Source organism: Nothobranchius furzeri, chromosome 19, assembly GCF_043380555.1.
Source record: "Nothobranchius furzeri strain GRZ-AD chromosome 19, NfurGRZ-RIMD1, whole genome shotgun sequence".
Classification (NCBI taxonomy): Eukaryota; Metazoa; Chordata; class Actinopteri; order Cyprinodontiformes; family Nothobranchiidae; genus Nothobranchius; species Nothobranchius furzeri.
In genome coordinates, this window is record NC_091759.1 from 7,607,419 (window position 1) to 7,631,111 (window position 23,693).

A 23,693-nucleotide genomic window follows, 5' to 3' on the forward strand; every position below is an offset into this window, starting at 1 on the left:
CTGATTATTAAAGTGAATAATTTCCCAGAATGCCACGGTTGCATTCCACGGATCCCTAAACGTGCTGTCAGTGAACATGACAGATGAGTAAATAATGTTCGAGATGCTGTAATCTTCAACAATTAGTGGAAGAATCTGAGCCAGCAGAACAACTGAGATGATCTGATTTGTTAGGAAATGACTTTAATTAGAAGTTAATGTAGCCTTTGCATGTAAAAAATCATCACATCTGGAGGAACTGTTGAAATATTCCAACAAATCCTCACAATGTAGATAATAAAAGGACAGAAACATTCTGAGAGTAGAGATTTCCATCAATGCGAAACCCTTCTATGTATAGTCTTATATGGAGAATATTTGTGGGAGAGACAAAGGTCCTCCCAGCTGTCATGTCTCCATCAGCCCTTCAGGACTTTGCCGAGATGTCAGCATAATGTGACCGGTCCATCCCTGATCAGTACCTTAAGGTGTCCACGGACATGAACTCATTCACTGCCAGCCTAACGGCCTTCGCTGCCAGCGTTTCTCACCGTTTTTACTGTTTTTTTAAGAGTCACAGAACTTTGCACGCTAGCATGATGTCGATGCCAAAACAACCTAAACAAAGAGGAGACTCACCTCTTACATCAGGGAGAAGCCGTGTGTTTCGAGCGTTATCCGTTCTTTCATAATCCGTTGTCGAATTGTGATCGGCAGACGCTTTTCCGGTTCGCGCCTCACTTTTTTTTACAGGAATGGTCCAAAACGATCTCCTAACACATGGATGGTCTGCTTCCTGATCATGTGATCTGTTATGTATGCGGATGAAGATCGGCTTCAGGGCTGAGATGTTTGTTCTCTCAGCGCGGGGGCTCGTTCCAATGCTCAAACAGTAAAAAAATGCAAATGACGACTTTAGTCGTCATTGGCAGTGAATGAGTTAATAAGAGAGCAAAAAGTTCTATTATATTCAAGTACAGAGGGCGGGGAGAAAGGCTGTGTGATGTAAAAAGTGGCGTTCGGTGAGAAGAATCGCAGTTTTTGATGACGCTCTGTAGGAGACCACAGTGGTGTGACTTACGCCGTTGAGTGGGTGCCTTTGACTTCCATGCTGCTTCAGCGGCAACTCCAGTAGAATGACCTGGAAGTTCTGATAGTCGAGATGGGCCTGATCACAAAACTGTTAAAGTTACTGCATGTAGGAGCCACATCATAGATGCATAGTTATGAGTTAAGCCTGGCGGATTCGGGCGTCGGGGCGTGGGGTGGGGTGGGGGTGGGGGGTCCGCACTTCTCCGTGAGAGCAGGGGTGGGGATGAAGGGGTTGCACACGTTCCTCTGCTGTTTCTCACCAGTATCAGCTGATGGAGGGCCCTAGTTTCGTTGCGCCGTTCGTGTCAGCGGACACGGTAGGGTCGGGGAGGAGGGCGGGGCATAATGCTTAGCCTGGCGGGTGACCAAGCAAAGTCCGGGGGGGCGCCAGGCTTATAAGGCGCTGGGGGAAACCCTGGAATATGTATAAGTCAGTCATGAAAGTATAATAATACACGCTATTATTATACCCCTACTGCCCCCTATTGCCAAGGCAAATATACACCATTACTGATGGGTTTGCTGCACAATAGTGAGCCAAACCAGTTTACTTATTTATTTAAAAGTTGCAATTTGCTAAATGTATTGGAAACATTTTTAGATTCAGATTTCAGATTCAGATTTCAGATTTATTGGCCAAGTAAAATTACATTTACGAAGACAAATTCCTTGTAAATGTAATTTTACTTGACCAATAAATCTGAAATCTGAATCTGAAATCTGAATCTAAAAATGTTTCTAATACATTTAGCAAATTGCAACTTTTAAATAAGTAAGTAAACCGGTTTGGCTCACTATTGTACAGCAAACCCATCAGTAATGGTGTATATGTGCCTTGGCAATAGGGGACGGTACATATCTAAATCCTTACAAGCAAGCATTTTTCTGTTTGAGTAAAACCTTGTTTACGGAAGGCCATTAGGGTCAAAAGTCCTTGGAAGCGCACCAGACTTCCTTTCATCTCTGACAACCAGAGAAGAGGCAAACGTGTAAAACAATGTTTATGAACGACGAAAGCTTTGCAACCGCTTGTTACAAATCAGTAAATGCATTTTGTCCTCATGGGCTCCTGTAGTAGAAGACTTACACCCGATCCCATATATTGGGAACTGAAGTCTCCTCCCTTTCCGGCCGGCTCATGGGTCCCCAGAAGAACGCAAAAATAAAAGTCATCGGGGCTTAAAGTAGCTACTTTCTAATCCGCTTTGCCTTAGACCCTGGATGTTGAACTGCAATTTAAATGAAAAGTAATGATGGGTGTTTTGACCACGCCAGTCACGTACATTGAGATTTATGAGCTTGTAAAAACTCATAATTAGCACGACAACATCGTCACCGCATAATCCCCTCTCCCCTAGCGTAGCTGCTACTTACCAAATGGCCAGATTTATGGTGGTTCTTTCTAGCCTAGTGAACAGTAGCGGTTTTAGGCACGGGCAGACAGGGCAGTTGCCCGGGGCGGCATTTTTTCATGACACAAAAGGGGCGCACAAGCGCGGAGTAAAAAAAAAAAAGGAAATCTGCGCCGCACCGAGGTTTTCTATTATCTGTCATATGACAGTGTCTGGATTGGAAACAGCAAGTTGGCGCCCCCTGCAGCTGCAGGCGCTCCTGCTGACTGAGAACGTTCACGTGCTCCGTGTGTCTATGAAGAACAGGAAGGGGAGGGGTGTGGTGGGGGAATTCACCTCTGCGTCTTTCCCAAATGAATGAGCGTGCAGGGGCTGAATCAACTGTATTAACATGGCTAAAGTCAATCACATCTTAACGTTCTTCCATATTTCATTGATAATATCATAAACACAGGCCTATCATTCTTTCAGGTTTCTCTGAATTGTGTGAAATGGCCGAATAAAAAAAGGAAAAACAAAACGATTTTGTGGTCACCCCCCATCAAGGTCAAATTGTTTAGTCCTGACTAAAGGAAACTTACTGAGTCAGGAGCCAAACAGAAGAGATGAACATAAAAAGGCTAAAACCACCAGGTGCCCCATTCAGGGGAAAAAAAGAAAAAAGAGCAGAAAGATAAAGGTATGTAGCTCTCATGATGCATGTTTTCAATTTTTTGAACCAGTTAACTGGGATTTTAACGGTTAAATGCGGTCAACTAATTGCTAACAGAGCTAATAGGGCTGAAATATTTAAACGAATATTCAAATGGTTTGAAAAAAGTCCTTGAATCGTTTTTTACTGATTCAAACTAGGATTTGTTAAATGCTCGCTGCAGCCTGTGGCCTGCCTGAACAACAACACACACATGTTGATCATGTTCACATAATAATAAATAAAACAACTGTACAAGCAGAAGAAAACTCCCCAGTCACCACTAACTATCCTGTTTATTTATTGCAGATGGCTGCACTGATTATTTTACATGATTTGTTCTGTAAAAGTTGGCATTTTTGGTAGTCTACAGTTTTTTATGTCAGTTTAAATTACAATTTCAGAGGCAATTGTAAAATATTATGGATCATGATAAAGATCTATTGGAGATCTACCCCAACCTTTGGACTGCTCTGCCAGTCACTGTGGCTCAAGCTGAGAGGAGCTTTTCAAAACTTGATCAAGTCATACCTGAGGTCACCTGTGTTTCAGGGGCGGCTCACTAACCTGGCTCTGATTAGTATCAATCACTCAGTAGGGGAGCAGATTTCATGTGATGACATTATTGATGACTTTGCATCAAGGTTAGGTTTTAATTTTAGTTTGTGTTTTCTATTCTAAGTGCAATGCTGTAGTGATTATCTTTAGTTTGTTACGTGTGAAATATTTTTGCTATTTAGAATATTTATTATCTATTATGTTCATATGTTCTTAATATTTAGTTATTGTTTGTTTTTGTATATTTGATTCTATATATTTTGATACAGTATATAATGTATATTGCTTTACATTCTGACAACTTCATAGTAATTAATGTAAATATGTGCAACTTAGAAAAATGAATGTTCAATAGTCGTTCTAATAAAACATGCCTGTTTGTAGAAAACATGCGTGTGTTCATGCAGGTGGGGTGGTGTGGTGGTGGTGGTGGTGGTGGTGGTGGTGGTGGGGGGGGGGGGGTTGGGGGGGGGGCGCTCAAAGGGGGCCTCGCCCGGGGAGTAATTCGATGTAGAACCGCCACTGCTAGTGAACTAGACCAAATTCTTGCTTTGCAAAGAATGGTCTAGGCATGCTCCATTGGAACCTCAGCAGCTCCTACCAGGACTCTGGCTAGCCAATCACAGCTCTCTAGAGGGGTTTCAAACACATAAAGAGCTGTGATTGGTCCATAATGGTGGGCCAATCATGCTCTATCTGCTTAGTGAATAAATCACAGAGCTTTATCCGCTTTGTGGGCCAATCAGGGCACTCTATATGCCTGGTGGGTGGGATGATGCAACAGAGTGAAACAAGAGTATGTCACATTCATTGTCCAGTGAAATGCGGAGATCATTTGAAAGACAACGGTAGAACCCGCCCCACAACCGAGAGCTGTCAATGGAGCATGGCCAGACTAAATAATACATTTATTTAGTCTGGCTTGCCAGGCTAGGTTCTTTCCTGCTGAAGGAAGGATTTTAAGTTTGCTGAACTTACTGCCATTTTCCCTCTGTTTTCTCCGTGTCTGGTTCAATGACATCACTTTCGTGAAGTGCGTTTGTAGTCCTGGACTTATTTCACACAAAACCTAAAATAGTGTTTCCCCCGTTCGAAAATAAGCGCTTTCTTCGTATCGAAATGCTTCTTTAAAATTCACAGACATCATATGTGAAATCCATGGCACATAACAAGCGGAATTATAAAATAGCGTTTTTAGCCCTATTGACTTGCTTTCATTTTTCGTTCTTCCGGGGACCCATGGTGCGTAAGTGGATGGGCGTGACTTAGGCTACCTATTGTAGTCTGGATTTTTGTGGTTATATGCTACAAAGCTGCCAATATTTTTCAAAAACTTTGTATTGTTTCATTCATTTTCAACATTTCATTGGGTATTTCCAGATATTAACAGTAAAAATTACTCATAGTCTCTTTAAGTCTTTTCCTCACCTTTAATTAATGCAATTAATAATTATTTATGAATTGTTTATGACTCATTGATAATATGTCTATAAACAGTTTGGTATCCTTTCATAAGGGGAGCCTTATTTGCATTTTTGTACATTATTTCTTTTTTGATTACATCACAGTTGATTAGATTTATTATTTTATGCATGAAACTGTCAGTTCTGTCTTTGTGGCTTCAACAGAAACGAGTCTCTTAAGTGAGAGCGTATAAATATAAATATCACATGATTTAATGGGACCAGAGCTTTTGCTTTATTACCACTGGTGACGCCTCATTATTTTTGAATCATAATAACTGTTAGAACTGAATGATTGTTTAACATCTTTATCTTGGTCAAATTAAAGCCATCGGCTGATTTGTTCAGATTTAAAGGTGAACAAAGAAGAAAAGTACTAAAATGTCTGGGTTTTAATAAAATTAATTCATAAAGCAGATGTTTTTGTGTGTGTTTGGTTAAATGAAACCACATTGAATTTTAAGCGCTTGAACTAAGATCTTTAATAAAGGGAACTGGACTCTTTCATCTGACAATTTCTTCCGGTTTTTGAACGAATTTCTGCTTAAATCTGCACATATTTACTCCGATTCTGCATATTTTCACAGTTAGAGCCACGCCCACCTCCGCTCTAACAGCTGGACATTAATCAGTCCTCACGCTTGATTTCTCCTCCGCCACAGGTTATGATTTTCACATTAACCCCCCTGGCTCCATCCAACAGGAAAATGACCACTCACGTCCAATACCAGAGAAAGACACGTCTCCGCTGTTTGTCTAAACTCTGCACATGTTTAATGAGAAAGTGAGGTGTTGTAGATTCCCCCCACTCCACAAATCTCACAGCTATTATCCTTTTCTAATTACACTTTCCTTCTGAAACAGTGGATCAGAGGGCACCATTGACTGCTTTTAATCCGCCACCAAATTTTAATTAACACAGACGTGACCCCCCCGTCTCCGATACGTCCCGCAGAACGTCGGGATCACAATAACTCATAAATCACAGCCGCAGATTTCATTCCCTGTTTGATGAATTTCCAGATGGGGCCGGCGACTGTTAATGTCACGAAAAATGTGAGAGTCACACAGACAGAGAGAGAGAGGGGGGTGTTTTAGAGAAAGAGACAGTGGAAGATGAACGGAGAGGTTCAATTCTGAGAAATTTATAAAGTGTGTCTTTATGAGTGCGCGAGACAGACGGAACTGAAGGAGGAGGCAGCGAGAGGAACGGCAGCGGCTCTGGTATGCTGTCGACCTTTGAGAGATTTGTTACCGGGGAGAGGATTAGGGAGGCTGTGAAATGGGGTTGCGGTAATATGTCGGCCATTGAGGAACACGCCGTGGGTCTGCCAGTTTCACAGGCTCTGAGAAATCAAAAGGCGGAACAAGTGAAAATGAATGTTTAGAAGATTTAACCGACGTCTCTCCCTCTTTTCTGTTTTATTTATTTATTTATTTATTTTGTTTGTTCTCTGGTTACTGATTTGAAATCATGGACTTCCCATAAAGGGTCATTACTTTAATGGCAACATTCTTAGTGTGTGTGTGTGTGTGTGTGTGTAGAGGTAGAGGTGGGCAGGGTGCTGGGGGTTTGTTATTACTAAATCGCTCATCCATGCTACTAATTAAGATGCATAGCATCCCCCCATGAACGTCAGTGTCGCTAATTATCAAACAATGTAGTGCTCACCAGATATGAGAACTGGCAGCCTCTGTAGTCGTGTTACCAACCCATTACTGCTACAATTACCAAGTGCCTGTCACTCGTCTTGTTAGTCATCTGCCTTCATTTCTTCCGAACGAATGTCTGATTATTTTTTCTGTCTTCTGTAAAGGTTATGGCTTTGTGGATTTCGACAGTCCAGCTGCAGCACAGAAGGCCGTGTCGTCTCTCAAAGCCACCGGGGTGCAGGCCCAAATGGCCAAGGTAAGGAGCGCGTCAACACATCTTCACTTCCTTATCGCCTCGGCGGTGTTTTGGCTGTAGGAGTTTCTGGAAGGGAGGAAGGTGATGGGGAAAATACGTTGTGCCCTTTCAGGACTTTGCTAAGACGTTAGCACGTCGCAACTTCTTCAGCTGTGAGTGACGTTGCTGGTTAGAGCCTTAAGGCGTCCACGGACACTAATAACATTAAAAAGTTTGATTCTGTCAAAGTTTGCTGGAATTTAATTTCACAAGAGGACTAGGAGAGCGGTTGTGTGATGTAAAAAGCAGCGATCGATGACCAGAAGAAACATCGCTCTGTAGGAGACCACACAGCAGCATAAATTATGGCGTTGAGTTCATTTCAGCCGCTTTTTCCAGCGTTTGAAGTTTAGAAATGGGGATTTTGAATGCTACTTCTTTTCTTTTCCTTTCTGTGTGCTGTGCCGGCAACTCCGGTGCGACTAAAGAAAAACGCAAAGATCGTCATTCAGTGATCAGAAGAGAAATGGGCTGCATTTAATATAGCGCCTTCTAGAGTCCTGGAACCCCCCCAAGGTGCTTTACAACACAATCAGACAGACACATTCACACCCTGGTGGGGATGAGCTACGATGTAGCCACAGCTGCCCACAGAGACGGCGTTTTTTACGGTGCTCTGCAGGAGACCAAAAGGGGGAGTAAATCATGGCTTTGTTACACTGATTCAATTCAATTCAAGTTTATTTATACAGCGCCAAATCACGACAAGAGTCGTCTCAAGGCACATCACATAATAAACATTCCAATCCAGGTCAGTTCATTAAGCCAAACAGAAACAATGTTTCCTATATAAGGAACCCAGCAAATTGCATCAAGTCACTGACTAGTGTCAGTGACTTTACAGCAATCCTCATACTAAGCAAGCATGTAGCGACAGTGGAGAGGAAAACTCCCTTTTAACAGGAAGAAACCTCCAGAGGATCCCAGCTCAGTATAAGCAGCCATCCTCCACGACTCACTGGGGATGGAGAAGACAGAGCAGACACACACACATGATTGTGCTGTAAAGCGCCTTGGGGGGTGCCAGGACTCTTGTGGGGGAATTTTCACCTCGTTTTTCTGCATTGGAAGTGTAGAAACCACATTTCTAAAGCACCATCAGTCCTGCTGTTTTTCCTTTTCTTCCATTCCGCTTCACAAGCCACGTTTCCCATTTTAGGGACGTCTGCTGATATAATTTCTTACTGATTTACAACCAATCAGCTCGATTTATCCACAAGCCCCGCCCTTCGACTTTTACGTGGTCGTGTCTGGTTTCGAACTCTGACGCAGGAACTCGGTTGGTTCCTGAAATGGCCCAAACAGGACTCTCTTTTGACCTGCCTTGTGAAACGGAGATGCGTGCACACCGTGTAGTTCCGGTAAAATTACCCGGAAGTGTAAACGGGTCCTTTGTGGCACATTTATCTCCCTCTGAGGGCTCAACGTTGTGCATTTACCAAACCTAACAGCCTAAATACAAACTAGTTTGGACCATAAAGACGTTTTATAGGAAATCTTTTTCCACAACATGTTGCAGTTTAATCCCAAACTGGTTGGCTTTAATATGGGACAGCTCTTTAATGTAGGCTGTTAACTTCATATGACGCGCTTGGAGGTGACTTTGGTGCGTGTTTTATCTCACCGACACTCTGTGAATGAGCAAGTGTCTCAGATGTGGGCTGATGGTGGAGTGTGTGTGAGAGTCTGAGTGTGTTGGGAGCTGCAGGACTCGCCCGTCTGCCTGTGGGTGAGCCGACGTTCCTCTCGCTGAGCTTTTGGCTGGCTGCTTGTGTTGTGCAGCGTTGTTAAAGTGGAAGCAGATGAGATGTTAGAGCCTCACAAAAAGAGCCCTAGTGCGAGACGCAGATATGTATTTGGAGGAAGTAGTCTGTCCCGTCTTTTAAATATAGATGCTCTTTTATTACCACAGTTAGTTGATGGTTGCTTATCTGGCAGCTTGACAAAGAAAAGACAGTATTGTTTTGTTTCTGTCAGTCCTCGAGGCTTGCTGTGATCATATGTCTTTATTTCATTTTTAACATTAGCTTTCTTCATTTTCCAGTTAACTGTACACAGCAGGGCCTCTTTCTCTGTGCTACCAATCAAATATGTGTCAAAAAAACCTAAATAGCTGGAAAAAAATGTCAGCCGCAATGAAGCAATAAATGTGGTGAGGATTCTGAGGGGGTACACCATGAGTGATTTTCACAGATGAGAGGTAGGCATTTGATCTGATCTGACAAAAAAAAAACTCCCTCCTCAATCCAAAAACGGCGTGATGAGATGGAGAATGGCGCCAGTGAGGATGACAGAACTGATGACAACGATGAAGGCGGCAATTATTTTGATCAAATGGGATGGGATCTGACAGGAGGAGATGATATCCCGCGTGGTGCTCAGGTGTGCCATTTCTCAAACGCACCATTTGGCCGTTTCCTTTCCCCCCACCAGTGTCCTTCCAATATTTATAAGAGCCGGAGCTCTCGGAATACTGATGGGATCGCCGTCCATCTGATTTTTAAGAGCGCTCTTTGCATCGCTCAGTCAACATTTTCACCAGAGGGGTCTCGTGTCCCAAAACAGAAGGAGCCGACCTTTTAGAGAAGCTTCGTTTGCATACGTGTGTGTGTGTGTGTGTGCGTGCGTGCGTATGTGTGTGTGTGTGTGTGTGTGTGTGGGCTCTTTCACAGAATCATTTTCTATTAACATGTATCCAGAGAAGTTGAGCTGTGAATGCTCCCTCTCTCTGCTCGCTCGGATGGAACAGTCCAGCGTTCTGTGCTGCAGCTCTGTGCTTTTATCACACTTGTGAGAGGCATTAAGCAGTAGTTGGCTTTTATAGACTCCCTCTGCATCTCTCTAATGTCTCTTTACCAGGTATCACAACCATCACTCTACCAGCTCCCCCTCCTAGGGCCTCCACAACACGCTCTCGCTTCTTTTATGTCATTCACTAAATTTCCAATCATATTTATCCTCAAATGCGTCCTCCTTTCAGCATCCAGTGAGTTCCATTTATTCCCATCAGTAACTGACAGGATGTGGCAAGGTGTGTGTGTGTGAATGTGTGTGACACCTGCCCATTTGAGTCACGGCAGACCTACGTTCCGTTTTGGGACCGAGGCGGATGCAAATAGCCAAAAAGATTGCTAATGCCACAGTCGATTTCCACTAAAAGAACATTCAACCTCATTCCCTCGCTCCCCGTGCTCACTTTTGTCACGTATATCTCTTTCCACAACAAAGTCATAAACAAATAGCAAGTTAAAGCCAGAGGCGTTGAGCTCATTAAATAAAACTGTCGCAGTAATCAAGTTGTGCCTCTTTTCCCTGCCTTGACGCCATTAAAATGCCTTTATTAAGATGCCTTATTTTAAACACAGCTGCAAAGGAGGCAGGAAACGAGGGAAAAGAGAGGCGTCATTTGATTTTGTCTTCTTTCTTTCCTTTTCCAAAGAAACAGCCTGCTGTCTCTCTCCTCTCACTCCCCCTGGAATTTTAAAATACCAAGGCAGCAGAGATGAAACATTGCCTTCCTTTTGTCTTGCCCTCCCCTGGGGATGGTGACAGTGAGAGGGAGGAGAGGAGCCATAATTAAGATACCTAAAGGACACTTCCCCTGCACCACCCTCCCTGTCACTCACCTTTACACAAGTCACAGATAAGAGCACTTAGCGAAGGTTAGCACAGTGTGTGTGTGTGTGTGTGTGTGTGTGTGTGTGTGTGTGTGTGTGTGTGTGTGTGTGTGTGTGTGTGTCTTCGCTTACAGAGTAGTGCATGATCGTGTATTCCACTGTGTGTGTGTGTGTGTGTGTGTGTGTGTGTGTGTGTGTGTAGTCTGTGATTTTGGTACAATGATTACAATTATTTTTTGACGACCTGCATAAAATTCAGATAATCCTGGCCCTAATCAGATAAAGTAGATACAGAAAATTAACAACCTACGTTGGTTGGAGGAGTGGTGTTGCTGATGCTAATGGTTAGCTTCTGCTAGCTAAATCACACTTTGCAGGCATGAGCCAAGGTGGGTGGGGCCATGAATGCCAGTTTTACCAGTGATGTAGAAGATCCCGGCATTTTCACGACCTGACCGTTTCCCCGTCTGTTTCCACCCTGTGGCTAATGATGGCCGTAGAGCATGAAAAAACTGTTCACCTTCAGCGTGTACGTGAAACTCCGGATGACTCATCATTTTCTACCTAGAACAACTGTAACACTGTTCCTCAGTGAATAAGACGTTTAAAATGAATCAGAATTTTTACATTTGAAAATGCTGCTTGATCTCACCTTTGAGCATTTATTTTATAATCCTTAGAGCACATTTTCTCTCTGACAAAACAATCACAATTAAAGGTGCGGTTGACTGAAAAGCCATTTATTATTTATTTGTGATTATAATTAGTCACTTAGATTTTTTCATGCAGGCTGAACATGAAAACAGTCTTCTACACCTGTCTCATGTGTTAGCTTCTGATAGAAAATGGACTGTGAAATGCTAGGATTTGAAAATCCTCACACTGTGAATTTGCGTTCCCGTGTATGCATATGATTAATAATAATGAGCAATCCCGCTGTTTTCAGCTCACCTCTGCACCAGCTAAATTCTGCGTCTCGGAACAGGAGCATTATAGCTTTTTAAATAACTCATAAGCCATTGATTTACACTAGAGAATGCCTCAAATGTATTGAAAAAATTAGTAAAAAGTTTATTCATTCCATAGATAATATGAGAGGATGCTTCCGTTATAATTCAAGGCAATCCAAAGCTGCCATTTTTCCTTTTTATACTAAAACTATTAACTATTTAGTAATTTTTCAAAACAGTTTTCAGTTTTGATCCAAAAAACTTTGTGTGTGTGTGTGTGTGTGTGTGTGTGTGTGTGTGTGTGTGTGTGTGTGTGTGGTGGTGGTGGGGCGAGGGGGGTGGGGGGTTGTGTAAACAGAATTCAGGCATCTACCTGCCCTCCTCGCTCCGTGAACTCCTCTCTCCGTGCCACTTTGCTCAGGTAGATTTTCCGACGTGAGAAAACTGACACGCCGCGTAGACAGAATGATAACAGGCAAGCGGTGCGTCGGGCTTCGTGAGATGCAAAGCTGTCAACCAGCCGCTCGCCTGACTCTCCACAGGCTGCCATTTTCCCCTTGAGCCAATCAGACTGAATTATGGGAAGGGCGCCCTCGATTGTGGTGTCTGTGTCGGAGAGGTAATTCCGCCTGACAGCTGCTTGCTTTCAGACAACAGCCAGTCTTTATGGAAATCATCCCTCCCTATTCTCACCGCAGTCGTCTTGGGCTGATAACAGCCCAGGTGAAAACAAAGCTGTCTTCTTTTGTACTTTCTTTTTTTGTCTGCAATTTGGACAACCCAGAAATAGAGAAACAACTGTAGCATCCCAGAGAGTTTAACAATACACTCTGGACTGTGGTTTACTGTAGTTGTAGCCAAAATGAACTTTAAATTTCAGTCCCTATGACACAAGTGAAGAGTAGTGTTCATCTCTGATGCTGAAGTTACGTTCATCCTTTGAAATATCCATTTATTTCTGGAAACGTTTATTTATTTATTTTTTTTAATTTTAGGAGGTTCGCTGTCTATTTTTTCTTTCAGACAACAATAGAAATGTCTGAAATGAATGCTGCACCAGGCTGTGCACTCAAAATATACAGTGTCAAAGCAGCAGTTGAGAATCAAGCCTTTTGTCCTTCATTGCCAATTTTTCAATTCAATTCAATTCAATTCAAAAATACTTTATTAATCCCAGACGGAAATTGATTTATAGTTTCTACAAACTACAAGCAGACATTAAGGTGCTCCTCGCCTCCCACTTTCCCTACAGTAGGGGTATTATACTAAAAGCACCATTAAACGGCCTCCTTGAAGTGAAATGTTTATGATCAAAGTGAGTTTGCGCTGGTCCATCAACCAGTAGTTAACTGTAGGAAGGCATCAGACAAGCCCGAGCGTCAGTTCATCCTGCTGATTTCTCACTTTCACTTCCCTCTGCTCACTCTGTCTCCTCTGCCATCTCTCCCTCCCTCCCTCATGGGGGACATTTCCTGTCAATATCGCATTTATATTCATGTGAAAAGCGCGGATCCCCCCTGGGTGGTCTGCAGTCAGTCAGCAGTCCTCTTATTATCCTCTAAAGGTGACTTCTCTGACGTCTTGGCTCCGCTGACACGCAGGACCCTGCGGTTTGGCTCAGCGCAGGGTGACCTCTGGGCTGTAATCAAAGGGACGCCTGACAGTGCTGCTGCTGCAGTCTGCTGCTGACAACAGCTAGCCTAGCGAGGCCTGCTTTTCCCACTGCATGGGTTAAATCTGGGGAGATTGTGGCGGGAATACAGCGACCTCCTTCTACGGTGGGATAATTGGACAGACTTCTGGGACACAGGTGCTCACTCAGCAGCATCGTGCACCTCTCTCAGCGATGTGTGCCACTTTGAATGTAACGCCATTTCCCCTCTGACATCTGTCTCAATGTTTGTTGGCAGAGCATATGGTGTCAGGGTGGTGATCAGCACTTTTCCTCTGAAGCCGCCATCAACATGGTCACTCACAGCAGCTCATTTCTGACATATTTTGTGCTTTCCATACTCTCCCCTCACACACAGCCACTAGGACCTGAATGCTGCTTGGCCCCACCGATAGATAGCATGTGAATAATTCACTTTAAGCTTTAGCCTTTTAGAAGCAGCTATAGCTACAGTTCATTTAACCAAGGTGATGGTGCAGACATTTAAAATTTACCAACATAGAAATACTCATCTCATACTCGCTTCCTTGTGTTTTCTGTTCTCCGTCAAGATGATTCTAAGTGGCGCGGAGAGGCCATCCGGCAGCAATTATCCATCAGACCGGGATGGGGTGGGACAAGACTCTCCATCAAACTGGGATGGGGTGGGACATGATTCTCGATTCTCCATCGGACCGGGAAGGAGTGGGACTAGACTCTCCGTCGGACCGGGATGGGGTGGGACTAGACCCTCCATCGGACCGGGATGGGGTGGGACAAGACTCTCCATCGGACCGGGATGGGGTGGGACAAGACCCTCCATCGGACCGGGATGGGGTGGGACTAGACTCTCCATCGGACCGGGATGGGGTGGGACTAGACCCTCCATCGGACCGGGATGGGGTGGGACTAGACTCTCCATCGGACCAACGCGGAGTGTTGTTGCAATGAAACAAGGGAAAGGGGACTCAACTATTCACTGTCTAACTTCTGTTGCGGTTTAGCCTGACGAGCCATCCTGCATATGTAAATATATGGTATACATTGAAGCAGCTCACTCATAGGGGTTGAAATCTACGCTTGTCTTTCAAACTGTCTCTGCACGCAACTGAATAGCGCTAGAACCAACCAGAGCAACAAACAACATAGCCACCATACACCATCAAAGAAGAAGCAATACATCTTTTTTAATATATAACTTAAGTACCTCTCTCTGCTCCTGTCTCAAAGCAAAACAATAATCGAAATTGTTCAAGTTGATCCCAAAGCTGTTTCAAATGGCCTCCGCTTCTGAGCCGACGCTATCTTTGTTGTTTTCCTTTGTCGCAGCTCTCGTGCTAAACTTGTCTAACAAATGTAGAGCGCTGTGATAGGCCAGCCACAAAATTGGTCTGGCCAATGGAAGAGCTGCTACAGTGGAGCGAGGCTAGACCAACCTGCAGACCAAAATCCTTTGCTACTGCTACGGTTTCTTTAGATTTCTAGTCGAGCTGCAGTGCTGACCTCTTGTATAGGTTTGTACATTTCTAATTTAATTAAATAGTGTTGCATAGCTTCAGGAAGCTAAGGTCATTGGTTTAAATCCAACAATTACTCGTAATTCAGACCACAGCTACTTTAGTGACGTGTATTTTCAGGGGCATGCTTGTAGCGTGTTGCTGTTAGAGTTTAGCATTTGTGTTAAACTGTTTATCATTTACGTTATAAGTATGTTTTATAAAGTTGTAGTAATTTACAGGAAACATGTTGGTAGAGGATTTGGATAAAAACAGAACAAGTTCTCATAGAGTACGTCTTTCTTCACCAGCTAAAGTAAGGCTCACCATTCCCTCCCTGTTCCTGTTGCAAAAGTGATAGTTTTGAAGGGCAAAGCCAGTGAGAGTGAAACGGACCATCTGACAAGCTCTGGCTCCCAGGCACCTCTGTTGGCTTCCCTTGCCTCTGCTGTCTAATTATGCTTCAATCATATGCGAGAGCTCTGCGTGTGGTAAATTATTTTGCAGGGCAACGTGGAGACGTGCCGAGCTGCGAGCGTGAGAGAAAGTGAGAAACACAGAAACAGAGCTGGAGTGGAGAAATAAAAAGATGAAGCAAAATTACAAAAATAAGTAGGAAAGACTGCAAGGAAATAGAGTTGTGGAGGGGGTGGGAGGGGGTGACACACTGCAGAAAGAATGAGTGCTGGAAGGGAAGCGCGAGAGTCCTGCCACCCATAATTTCACCTCAGACAGGCTGCAGCAGGAGACAGGCCAGCGCTAATGAACAAAGTTACAAACTTATCACTTATCAAGCAGAGAGAGGCGAGTGAGAACGTGGTTTGGGAAGAGATGGGAAGCGACAACTGGCAACACACACCATCATAACACTCAAAACCTAATAACCAAATTATTTATCGCTTTTATTTTCAACTCTACATTATGGATTATGTTTACCGATTCCAGGAAGTAGCCATGTGCTTACACTTGAAAGAAAAACATTTACCCTTTCTCACGCCTACTCAGCTTTTACTTGTTACCAAATGATTCGCCAGCTGTGGAAGAATAAATACGGTTAAAGTCCTGTAAGGATGTAGCATTTAGCAGTGCAGGTGCAACTGATGCATGCTTTACCAGAACTCTGTACGCCCACTGTTTGGACCACACAGTTCTGCAGAAGTCAGATACACAAATGGGCTCAGCTTGTAAACTCCTGCACCTGCCAAAGGAAAGCTGATTTCCTGAGAAGACCAGACACAAACCAGTTTTAAGTGGTAATGTGTATTTAACCATTAATCTCTTGAAATATCAATCAAAATGAATAAAATATTCAGTCGTTAAAAAATGTTGGCGCCTTATTGGGTCTATAGTCTCTGGGGGACGCCATGTTCCCTTCTCCGTGAGCCGGCTCGGGGTCCTGCGCCTGTCGATGACATCCCACCAGATGATTGGCTGGATGTACGACTTACGGAAATTACCACGTTCAAAAACATTCAGCCAGTAAGAAACAGGAATTTAATAACAAAACTGCTTAAGTCTTTCTAAAATCTTTGTGAAAGAACAAAATCGAAAAAGAGATGCACTATATTTTGGCCGAGTGGTATTGCCGTAGTAGGACTTCATCGGCAGGCGCAGGACCCCAAGCAGATCCGGGACCTTGGAGTCTGAGGAGTCACGCCGAGGTTGCATGCTTTCTTCTCCACAGGTAACATTTACCATAATGTTTTTTTTTTTACTACCGACAGTCACGGCTGCACAATTACCATGAAGTGTACGTACTGCTACTCCTGCCGGGAAACTACACACTGTCACTTTAAAGTCCAGTTTAACGCCTTGTTAGCCCCAAAATATACAAATTTGATCAGATTTTCCAATGGAACCTTTTCAGCTCTCTTCCTTTAAATCTGGAACGTATCTAGTAAACGAAGTCTATTCCAGGTGCAGGCCTGTTGTGTGACGCCCAAAGAAGTAATGCAGAGCTATATTTGACCGTCATAATGGAAACATTAAAGATGAAGAGGGACCATTTGAGAATTATTGCAGTTTCTTTTAAAGAAAATTAGTCAGTCATCAGGGTCTTTTCCCCACTCTCGTTGTAAAACTGGGTCTAATTAAAGCCCAATTTGAACGGTTCTATTTATGCACGATTATTGGTGTCTATTCTGTTCCCAAATTGCTTCAAATCGGTCTTGTGTCTAAATCGTCAGCACGAAAAAGAACACTCAAGGCCTGAGCTCTCAATATGTTCGTCTTGCTTTGAAGCAAACACAAATATGGCTTTTTCAGGCTCGGTAATGGTCACAGTGTGCCGTTATTAGAATCCCTTTGATGTGGCAACTGTGCCAACCTGCTCGCTGTCTCTGCGAATTGATCTGGCTCAATTAGTGGGCCCACAGAGACGGCGTTCAAAGGACCAGGCTTCCACACTCAACGCCGACACACACACAGACCAGGTGAAGCGCTTTGCATTCATTTACTCAGCTGGCCCTGAGAAGGCAGCCTGCGAATAGACGCGAGGATTGGAAAATCAATGGTGCAGCTTTAGTGTTGAGGAAAGCTTTCACCAAGAATGTTTGGCACATTTTTTAAGCGGTTCTTTTTAAAAGTTCCTCCCAACTGAAGGCTTTAAAAGAATTTAAAACCTGATTTTCTTCCAAATATCGCACCGCAGTCTGTGTTTGACCCTTTTTCTGCTCGTGGTGGTTCTTCTGAAAGCACATCAAGCTTTCTCCTTCCTGATTCAGATAACCCGTTTCAATTTGTCCTCATCAGTCATGCTAATTAACTCATTGATTCGATTCCTCAATGGCAGCCACCTCCAGTCCTCTCTCCATACCCACATCTCTGCATACCCTCCATCCATCTCTACTGTATATTGGTTGAATGTTCTTAATCCGCGTTTGTGACTTTAACCCCCTAAAACCATTCTGGTTTGCACCACATCTGGATTCATAAGCAGATATTCCCCTGCTAGCCATATTTGCTGGTACAGGCTTGGTTCTGACAGATTTCTTCACACTCTTATTGATAAATAAAAAGTATGTCTATTTTCACACGCCTGCAGTGAAGAAACGAATGCATTGCACTCCGCTCACACTGATCAAGTGAGAAGTGAATGCATGAATATTTTCACTCATCTCCTTGGTTTACCTAGTAGCAGCATTCTTCTGCATATTTTATGTAAATTTCAAACTCCATGAATTCAAGGAGATGCACTTTTATTATATATATATATATATATTGTTTGCTCATTCATGTATTCATGTTACTGGTTGTAAAACTGCACAAGCAGCAGTCTGGTTTCCACGTAGCAAAGCTTGTGATCGGATAAGTTGGGTTTAATGGTTCAGGATCCCCATCCTGCTGTGAAAAGAAATGAGCCTTTCCAGGATGAATTCATTTTTATTTTAAATATGACAGGAGAGGAGCTGGTGCATGTTCGCTTTCATGTTACTGATCAGCAACAACAGTATGACCACTGATTGGTAAAAACTATCATGTGTGTATGCTCAGAAACATGTGAAACGACGTGATGTGTGCAACATTTGGTTAGTTTGGTGTTCTTGCTCCAACCAGCTTAACCCTTAGATATGCAAGTGGGTCCAAAATGACCTGGTGAAGTTGTCACCCTTTCATATTCCAGATATTCCTCCAAAAATGGTTAACCTATATTGTGGCATTTAGATTTTGATCTCACTCCTAACACATTTTACAAAAGTTCACTTTTTATATAACTACCCTGAGGCTCGTGAATTCCTCCCAGAGCTCTAAAAGGAGCTTGTTAGACCACACAGGAGAAGTTAACTGGAAACATGTAGTCTGCTAGAACTGCAGGGTTAAGACGTTTACTGAAATACTCACTTACTCCTGCACACACACAGAAATACAAAGGAGATATTAATATTCTACTGTTGTGATGTTTTCTTTCCAGTTTTCAAAAAGTTTAAAAGTGTTTTAAAAACCTTAAAATGTTCCAAAAATGTGTTTTAAACTTCAAATCATTCTTCTGGGAACGTAAATACAAAAGAAAAGACATCGAAACAGATGATTTGTGAGAAAAAGGACAAAAATAGCAACAAAACACATTGATTTCAATAAGGGTCATTTTTGACCCTGTCATGGAAGAGTGTAGGTCCTGGCACTCGTGCATCTAAGGGTTAACTAATTTCTCATGCTTCTCTCTTAAGAGCTCATGCTCTCTTAAACCTCTACTAACCAACATGTTGCAGCATCATCTAGAAGCTTTATGCTAGCTAGTTTGGAGCCATGGCAAACGGCATTTGCAATGGAGTTTCCAAAGTGTATCAAATTGTGCACAAGTTGTCTGTTGTCTCGTGTTTGCAGCAGGGCCTTGCACCCATACTCAGTAGATTTACATGTAGTAAGAGGAAACCAAATTAGTGCCTTAGTCTGATTCAAGTCAGACTTTTGAAACATATACAATAGGGATGTAAGAAAATATCGATATGGCAATATATCGTGATATTTTTCCAGCAATATTATATCGATATTCAAAAGCTGTGTATCAGAAATATCGATATGGCAATATATCGTGATTTTTTTCCTGCGATTATTACATTGATATTCAAAAGCCGTGTATCTAATCTTTGAAAGAATTTATATACAAACATTTGTGTATTTTCTTTTCGTTTTGTGCAATTCAATCGCCACCCGCTAGTTGGCAGCAGTGTGCAACGGGTTTTGTTTCCACCATTTAAAATGTAAATCCCTCCATCATGGGTCAGATACCTCATGTTAAACATGTTACGCATCAGTTTGGACAGTTTATTGAACATTCTTTCAATAAATTCAGTAAAAAAAATTGCTTGTAACGTCTGACTGAATGTATTGCAATATATCGTGACATGTATCGTATCGCCAGAATTTCAACAGTACACATCCCTGGTATACAACTTAGTCTGGGTGAAGTTAAACCAAACTTTATTACTCCTAAATGAACCAAGGCACCCAGAAACTTCATTCAACTTCTCTGCATGTAAACGACATCCCTGCTTAGCCGAGCTGTGACCGGCGACTGGTTAAGTTATTAGCTCCATTAGATTATCATATTGGATTCTTACATCCTCTCGGCACAGTTCCTTTCAGAAAACTTGCATCCTGTCCTATATTTAGACATATTCAGCTTTGACATTTCCCACCCTCCTCCACACATAACCGGCTGGTAAGATCATACTTCATGACAGCAGCACTCCTGTAGATTAGCAGGCCTAAAACAGTGCGTCTAAAGAACGTCTGAGAGCATCCACCTGGGCACCCGTCTTCTATGAATAAACCTAATGCACCCAACGTTCCACCGGTCCTGAATCGGTTCTAAAGTCCTGGTCCAACTTTTCCGGGGATCTTTTAAAAGTCACTTTTGGGTATTTTGGTATTTTACATGGTGAGGATGTCTGACATAAATAACTATTATTAAATATCTATATTTAGAGTTGTTCCTTTTCCTAATAAATCAGAGCTGCTTAGGTTAAAAAAAAGGAACCGTATGTTAATTTTAGCCGTTTGATGTGTGAAATGTTTGTTTATGAAGTGTTATGAATATGAAGGAATAAATCTCTTTTACATCGTGGAAATGTGTCGCTGAAAAGTAACCGTGCCTTTATTTAAATGTGGGTCCTTAAATTCATATTTAATTTAGTGGAAAATTAAATTTGATGAATGAAAGCCACCACAGCAACATTAGTGCATGTGCCAACTGTAAGCTATCGCTTATGCCGAGTTACACGTTTGTGTGAATTAATATTCCCTTTGCCTCTGAGTCACTCTTTATAAGTCAAACGTAGCTTAGCCGCATGTGTAAATTAGGGCTTATATTACCGATAACCTTGGAATATCTTCAGCTGACGTCTCTGTTTCGTAGGCACCGATGACACTTGTTTTGTTTTACTGGCTTACATTTCTAGTCTGTCGGTTTTAAAGCAATAATTAAGTTATTGTTGCAGTTTAGAGGTTGTGTTTAAAGACTTCTTTATCAGAAGATTCTCCTTTTTTTTGGCTAGCTTTCTTCACAAGTCTCATTATTCAGACTCCTAACTCGTCCCCATCACCCTTACTCTCCTCTCTCCGTACCACCTCATGTGGCTCTCTCCATCCCTCACTATCTTCATTTTTAATGAATTCCACGGCTGTGCCATGTTAAATTATCCTGACCGTTTCCATTTCCACTGGCTTCAATCATATGTGAGAGGTCTGTACTAAGGAGAGAGCCGAGAGCCCCGGCAGAGCCGATCAGGGCTGGGGTTGATGGTCGACGCTCCGACACAAAGTCAGTCGCTCATTCTGGCTAATGAGGAAGAGGAAAGCCAGAGCTAACGTGTCCCTTTTCATCTCGCTGGTTCTGTTCCTTAGAGGCTTTGTGTGCGGACACGGCCATGAAAGAGGAAATGATAATACGAGCCATTATGTTTCACATATGATTAACCCAGCTTTTTGAACTTTGAAAGGAAATTCAGTATTTTTATGCATTTTCACCTGAAACCTGCCATCTTTAATTGTCCCTGCTAATATCCGTGTTCGTGAAGGACAGAGGATTTTTAGATGAAAGAAAGAGGGGTCAGTGTAGTTTATTTGAGATCTGAACGGAGTGCTCAACACTTATTGTGTAAGTCACACTGCTGCCATGACTGCTTCTTTCCAGGAGAGGATAAAAGATCAAGAATGGAGCTTAAAGCGGGGCATAATGGAGGATCTGTTACCTGCATGGTTTTCTCCAGAGTCTAGATGTGCTAGGAGACAGTCAGCTGTTCCAAATCAAAGAAGGGACAGGTAGATGTATAGCACGAGTGTCTCAGACCCCCTAAGAGGTGATTTCAGATCATTGCCTTTCCATCAAAGTGTATTACAAACAAAACAAAACATCAGCACTTTCCTAACCACACTCAAGGGACCCAAATGGATTCTTCGCAGTGAAAAAAATCCAAACTTTAAACTCTTTAATGGCTAAGACCCTTGTATCATTCTCACAGCGGTATTTTTATGCCCGATTAATTCCAAGACCTTGTCAATCCAATGCTGCAATCTCAGAGCATGTTTATCTAAAAGTTAGGGAATTGTCCGCTGCCCCTTTTGTCCATGTCGATATTTTGCATGCATGGAGATGTCAGTCTTGGGTTGTTTCCACCCGTCTCGATATCTTTCCTGTTACCTCCGCGTCTTTGTACTTTCTGCCTTTGCCTCTTTTCTCCTCTCAATTTAGCCCAAGGTCAAGGTCAAGGTTAAGGTAACTTTATTAATACCCGCAGGTAAATTTGATTTGCCACGTGACACGAAAATTAGCGCCCAGTTACACACACAGTCACAAAATAGGGCACATAGTACAGTTGAGAGTTTGGATCAACATTTGGTTTTAACACCAAAACAACCACAGCAGGCACAGTCTCCTAACACTGCTACATTGCCAGTATCATCATCTGTACCAATAGTTTCTGCAACTGAAACTGTTGCACAGCCACATCCTCTACCTCGGATAAATATGGCGGCAATTAGTGATATACCTCGTAAAATCATTATTGTGAAAAAACCTTTGTCAAAGGCATCCAAATTTTCAGGAATGTTACAAACCTCGCCTTCCAAAGCTGGCCTGACAGATCTTCTGGAAATGAATCCATCTCTATCACCTTGTGGAAAACTTGTAATCCCGGCTCCTCAACAATCCACCAAGGTTACCGTTTGGGAACTAGACCCCATTCTCCCTTTACAGTCCACTACCACTGCAGCACGTAAAGTTTCTCCATGTCCCAACATAACTGTTAATCCGTTACAGGTGCCAATAGCTGAATCCAGCAAGCCAGTTCTTGCAGAAAAGCCCAAGCTTTGGTTTGAGATGCCTGAAATGTCTCAAATTTAATGCCATCATTAATGGTAGACCGATATTATCGGACACCCCTAGCTTGACATGCTCATGTTAACGTCCCGTGTCACATTCAGACTCGTTATGTTGTATTTGTTGCTTGCTGTGTTGAACTCCATCTTCTTGTTTTATCTTTGGGTTCATCTCAATGTTGTTCTACTCTCGTTATCACATGACACGATCGAGGAGGCGGCCTTTCTCGTAGTCCACTTCTTAACATGCACTTAGAGCTCTGTTAGCGGCCTCTTTGGGGCTTATCTGGTGGCAATAAATGATTACTGCAATTTTCCAGCTTTGCGTTTTCCCTTCAGATGCTTTTTAATCTTCGTCTTTGTTCCGTAGCCTTCTCCTGGATTTGTGCTTTCTCGTTTGTTTCAGACTTTTAGGGATATCTTTGTTTCTCCAGGCAACCGTGATTTGTCTGCTGCCATCATTTGCCTGTGTTTACATGCCTGCAAGTGTGTGCTGTTACATTCGATTCGGAGCATGATGTGATTCGTAGCAGATGGCTGCCTTCTTCCAAAGGAGTCTGACAGCTGAAGAACGTTAAATTTGAGAATGGTAGACAAGCTGGAAAAGGGAGGCAAAACCAGAGATGTGATTACCATCAAGCCACCGGCTCAGTAGAGGAGGCATCCATCTGCATCCCCTTCTCTCTGCTTGGGATGTGACATAGATACAGTGCGTCTCCCAGGCTAATTTGAGTACACACTTCTCACAAATTCATTTTGAAGTAAGCAGTCAAACAGAATCAACTCTTTAGCGTTCATATACTGAAAGAAGACGGGAAAGCCTTAATCTCTGCGCTGTTTGTGCCTCACTTGATGCTTAATGTATGCTCTTCTTTAAGCACAGTATCGCCTTAACTGCTTTATTGGAAATTTTCACAGAAAACCGCTCTTATATCCTTTTCGTCCTCGTGAGAAGTCAGAGTTTTTAGCACGATATGTTTTCACAGTGGGTTTACAGTCCGTGCTTTAGCAATAAAGAAACCACATACCCTTATTAACTGAGAATGAACTCCTCATAACTGACAGAAATAGGAAGAGG

General features: G+C 42.8%; 1 protein-coding gene across 3 annotated transcripts in view; it reads left to right on the top strand.

The window, feature by feature from the left end:
* Positions 1 to 23,693, top strand: part of rbms3 (RNA binding motif, single stranded interacting protein) — a 473,759-nt gene that overhangs the window by 276,028 nt on the left and 174,038 nt on the right. For all 3 annotated transcript variants that reach the window (XM_054745076.2, XM_015973526.3, XM_015973527.3), the window contains one exon: positions 6,953 to 7,044. In XM_054745076.2, the coding sequence (XP_054601051.2) occupies positions 6,953 to 7,044 (92 nt within the window). The remainder of the gene's footprint in view (positions 1 to 6,952; positions 7,045 to 23,693) is intronic.